Below are 5,643 nucleotides of genomic sequence, written 5' to 3' on the forward strand. Positions count from 1 at the left end.
GGAATGTATATTCTGTTGATTTGGGGTGGAGAGTTCTATAGATGTCTATTAGGTCCGCTTGGTGCAGAGATGAGTTCAATTCCTGGATATCCTTGTTAACTTTCTGTCTCGTTGATCTGTCTAATGTTGACAGAGCTTGACTTCTAATTAACCCCAAGACAACAGCTCCAGGGCAGTAGACCTCAGGAGTCCAGTGATTACAGTGCTTGCTTCTAATAACCACAGCCCATGTTGGTGATCAGAACTTCTGAAGATAGTGATTTATCTGGAGAAGCTGAGAGTCTTGATAGATGGAAGAGGCTAGCTCTGTTGATTTGGATGAGAGTTTCTATCTCAAGGCAGCTTCCCTCTCATTTGCTGTTATTTCCTCAGGCTCTGATCTGTGGCTCTGATGCTACTTGTCAGGAGACTCCCAAATACTGAATAGCTGCTTCTCTCTAAATTAGAAGGGAGAGAGCAATGTAAGTACTTACTGAGCCGTGGGAACATTGACCTAGTTTGGGGATTTGTGGGGCCTGGACTTGAATGATGAGTAGTGTTTGAGAAAACCTCTCTCTGTGCACCCCATGGAGATCATTGATGGCATTTCTGGTAAGTAGCAGAGTTAAAAAGGAGAATAAGAGGCTACCTTTCACTGAAGGTTCTAAGAGTGACTGGGAATGATCTTTATAATGCTCTGAATTTGGCCAGGTGTGGTGGCTCACCCCCATAATCCCAACACTTTGGGAGGCCAAGGCGGGCCAATCACCTGAGGTCGGGAGTTTGAGACTAGCCTGAGCAACAGGGTGAAACCCTGTCTCTACTAAAAATACAAAAATTAGCCAGGCGTGGTGTCATGTGCCTGTAATCCCAGCTACTTGGGAGTCTGAGGCAGGAGAATCACTTGAACCTGGGAGGCAGAGGTTGCAGTGAGCCAAGACCACGCCATTGTACTCCAGCCTGGGCAACAGAGTGAGACTCCTTTTGGAAAAAAAAAAAAAATCTGAATTGTTCTCGATGATATATTGGGTCATTCTTACAGCTAGATTTTGTTTTCTTTTTTCTTTTCCCTTCCTTCCTTCCTTCCTTCCTTCCTTCCTTCCTTCCTTATTTCCTTCTTTCCTCTCTTCCTTTCTTCCTTATTTCCTTCCTCCCTTCCTTCCTTTCTTCCTTCCTCCCTCCCTCCCTCGCTCCCTTTCTTCCTTCCTCCTCTACTTCTCTTTTTTGTTCATTGGTGGACTCGTGGATTAAGTGAAACAGATACTGCACTTGTCCCTCATTTCTCACTATTCTGCTTCTCTTTCTGCTGTGTACTCCTGGATGTATGCTTTTAGGTCTAATTGAAATCTAGTACTTAAACTCCATTTTAATGTGACAGTCTGGATAATTTAAAGATTTTTATTTGTATCTAAGAAGCTAAAAATTCCACTCCTTTAATATCTGAAGTTGCCTACATAATTTCTCTCAGTTAACTGATTTATGTTTTCCTTAAAATAAATATTTGTATTTCTTAAAAGTTTTACACGTGAAAAGTCTGTAGATTGCCTTCTTTTGGGGGAACCCAGTACCCTCAAGTACTATGTTTCTATTTAAATCCAGATTACATAAAATCCCAGTGGAGCATCTGAGGAATTAGAAAAATAAAACACTGAAGTACCATCTCCAAGGATCATAGACTGAATTCTATTCATAGGTTCTAAAATATCACAATTAAGGGGATTTTGAGATCATCTAACTGGAGAGTCTTTGATTCTCTGAGTAAGAAAGGCTCCTAAGGGTCATACTACTCAGATACTATCTTAGTCAAAATTCCTCTGTAAAATGTTCAGGGATCCTCTTCCTCAGTGCCTCCCATGTATCCCAATATTTTATTCCATTACTGTTTATGCTATCCCTTAAATTAAAAAAAAAAAAAAAAAAAAACTAAATATTGAAGGTAGGTACCTCATCTAAGGTCACATAATACTAGACCTGAAACCTAACTCTTTTCACATCACCCTAAAGATCTTTCATCTTCATTTTGCTTGAAGGTATTTGGCAGGATGAGAATTTTTATGTTCCTGGTCTATGTCTTTCTATCAGTACAGATGACCACACACTATGGTGGTCCCTAATGGCATCGTGAGCAGATGGGGGCTGCCTTTTCAGATGCACCATGGAGCTGAATCCATAGATCATAAAAAGGTAATTATATCGATCACACGATTCATTTAGGCTATGGATTTATGTTAATACTATATAAAAATCCACTGGACTAGAATCAGCTGTCCTCATGTGCCTTAGCAAAAATTAATCCAAGCAATTCTCTTTGGTATCAGTTGGATACAGGTACTCCTTCAGAATCAGAGAATTCCACCTTCCATGGTCTACATTCATTCATCATATTCAGTCGAGTGAGGGCCTAGTGGTGGTTAGAGGTTGATTAGTTGAAAGAAGATTCAAATGGAAGTCTTTTGGGAAAGCAATGAGGCAAGGCTAAGCAATGACCGTAAGTTTAGATTTCCTCATTGTTTTGAATGAATAGGAATTCATTTGTCCAGGAGGAGGTATTATGTAGGGAAACTTTTACCTTTCTGTATATAAAAACATATAACTAATACACACACACACACTCATACACACAAATATATATGGAGGAATACATTGTATTTACTTTTTCTATGTTTATATATAATAGTAATATCTTTATAGTTATACTAATGTTATTAAAATAAGTAATTATATTAACTAAGTTTAGGACCAGTGTCTAGTAAGTAAGAAAGAAAAAAAAATCATCTCCAAATTCAGGAATGTCTGATGAATTAACTTAGGGTTCAGAAAACAAAAAAAAGTTGCTATTGAATAGAAAAGTGGAAAAGTAACAGCAACAAAATTCTGGTAGCAGATGCCAATAATTTCCCAATGCAAAATGATGTAGTAACTTCAGCAGTACATAAATGAAGACTGGATACCAGCAAGACATACTGGATGATTTTCTATCCAGGTAGTGCTTTTTAAATTTATTAGGTTAGGTTATTGAAAAATGTTCCCATGAAAAAAAATTAGGCCTAAGATGACTTTAGAAATAATTTGTTATAGCAGTTTGCAAAATATTTTTAGTGACAGAAGGTTCAAAGAAATCTTATTAACATAACAACATACAAAAGATACAAAGTCTATGGTTTACAGCAGGAGAGGGGGAACTGGCAAAATTCCCAAGTGTGCCATTTTCTCTCACATTCTGTGGCAAGCTCTGTCATTTCTGCAAAACTCTTATTTCTCTGAGTTTCTCCAAGTTATCTTAGCATGGAAAAGTGAAGTGTGTTACAAAATGCCACAAAGTCAATCATCTCTCTTTACCACCTGGTGACTGTTCTCTTCCTGAAAAAATATTTTTTTCTTTAGACTAATGCACTAATGTGATTTTTATTTATTTATTTATTTATTTATTTATTTATTTATTATTTTTTTGAGACAGATTCTCACTGTGTCACCCAGTCTAGAGTGCAGTGGTGTAATCTTGGCTCACTGCAACCTGCGCCTCCAGGGCTCAAGTTAATCTCATGCCTCAGCTTCCCGAGTAGCTGGGATTACAGGCATGTGCTGCCATACCTGGCTAATTTTTGTACTTTTAGTAAAGACAAGTTTTTGCCATGTTGCCCAGGCTGGTCTTGAACTCCTGGCCTCAAGCAATCCATCCACCTTGGATTCTCAAAGTGCTGGGATTACAGGTGTGAGCCACCACATCCAGCTAATGCGACTAATGTTATTTTTTGTTTCACTCTTGACTCAATGTTTCAACTTGTGGAACTTCCAATAGTATTTATCATTGTTCTCTTGGAGATATAAAAAGTTCCCAATAAATACACGTGTCCTCACACCTTTACTTAGAGATCATGGAATACTTTCTCTCCTTTCTCATTTCGTGGTTAGATAAACTGAAGTCCACATCATTATGTCTGAACATTATTCATTCTTTCATTCTACATTCTGATCAGCTTCAGGTAGCTGAAGTTAACATTTTTCACTTTGGAGAGTGAGTTGCCTTGGGTTTATAGTGAGTAACAAAAACAATAATCTATATGTTACATTAGAGGAAAATCTATTAGCAAATTTCCTAATCTTTTTACAGAGAGATAACCTGTTCTTCACTTTAGAGAAGGCCTCCAAACTGGCTATCAGTTATTCTTTTGCATATTTTGCCTAATTCTTCTTTTAGCAGACATTTTAATGGGAGAATGAAGAATTTCATCAAATATCTGGAAATGCCTGCCACCTGCAAACTTTGTGTGAAATTTCCCACACATTTCCACTCTCCTTTCTGAATCCTGGTTTCTACCTCTGTCCCTGACTCTTCCATGTAGAAGTGCTCTCCGTGGAGCAGGTCAATGAGACTGCAGTGAGAGAGTTCGTATTCCTTGGCTTCTCATCCCTGGCCAGGCTGCTGCAGCTGCTCTTTGTTATCTTCCTGCTCCTCTACCTGTTCACTCTGGGCACCAATGCAATCTTCACTTCCACCGTTGTGCTGGACAGAGCCCTTCATACTCCCATGTACTCCTTCCTTGCCATCCTCTCTTGCTCTGAGACTTGCTACACCTTTGTCATTGTACCCAAGATGCTGGTTGACCTGTTGGCCCAGAAGAAGACCATTTCTTTCCTTGGCTGTGCCATCGAAATGTTTTCCTTCCTCTTCCTTGGCTGCTCTCACTCCTTCCTGCTGGCAGCCATGGGCTATGATCGCTACATGGCCATCTGTAACCCACTGCGCTACTCAGTGCTCGTGGGACATGGGATGTGTATGGGACTAGTGGCCACTGCCTGTGCCTGTGGCTTCACTGTGTCCCTGGTCACCACCTTCCTAGTATTTCATCTGCCCTTCCACTCCTCCAACCAGCTCCATCACTTCTTCTGTGACATCTCCCTGTCCTTAAACTGGAATCTCAGCACTCCGGCCTCAGTCAGCTGGTCATATTCATGCTTGGTGTATTTGCCTTGGTCATTCCTCTGCTACTTATCCTAGTCTCCTACATCTGCATCATCTCTGCCATTCTAAAAATCCCTTCCTCCATTGGAAGATACAAGACCTTCTCTACCTGTGCCTCCCATCTCATTGTGGTAACTGTTCACTATGGTTATGCTTCTTTCATATACTTAAGGCCCAAAACCAATTACTCTTCAAGGGAAGACACCCTAATATCTGTGTCATATACCATCCTTACCCCATTGTTCAATCCAATGATGTATAGTCTGAGAAATAAGGAATCCAAATCAGCCCTACGAAGAACAATCAGCCAAACTTTATATCCTCTTAATTAAAGAGCCATTTTTTAAACTGCTAATGCTTAGTACATGCCAGGCAAATTGTGTGCTTTTACACATTTTTTTTTTCATTTAATTATTCAACTCCACTGTAACATAAGAACATTTTACATGTGAGAGGAATGAGGCTCACAGAAGTTAAGACAGTCTGGCTTTCTACTGTCCGTGATACTTTAACAAGACTAATCACATACAGGAACAGAGCACTCAGTTCCATAACAAATTTAGTTATATTTTACTGCTTTAAATATTGCTAATTTAAAAACTAATATGAGAGCAAAGATGCATCCGAACTGATGAGAGCTATGTCTCGAAGTAGACAGCCTGGATACACCAGGAAAGAAAAGATGTATCCAAAAAAAAAAA

General features: G+C 39.3%; 1 protein-coding gene across 1 annotated transcript; it reads left to right on the forward strand.

The window, feature by feature from the left end:
- The first annotated feature begins 566 nt into the window (after positions 1-566).
- On the forward strand, positions 567-5,274 carry LOC108522973 (olfactory receptor 10K1-like). The gene is given in 3 exon segments (XM_017863438.1): positions 567-591; positions 4,323-4,874; positions 4,877-5,274. Coding segments are annotated over 3 exon segments (975 nt in total).
- Positions 5,275-5,643: the final 369 nt, after the last annotated feature.

The sequence above is a fragment of the Rhinopithecus bieti genome, unplaced genomic scaffold (genome assembly GCF_001698545.2).
Source record: "Rhinopithecus bieti isolate Rb0 unplaced genomic scaffold, ASM169854v2 scaffold_69716, whole genome shotgun sequence".
In the NCBI taxonomy this organism is placed as follows: Eukaryota; Metazoa; Chordata; class Mammalia; order Primates; family Cercopithecidae; genus Rhinopithecus; species Rhinopithecus bieti.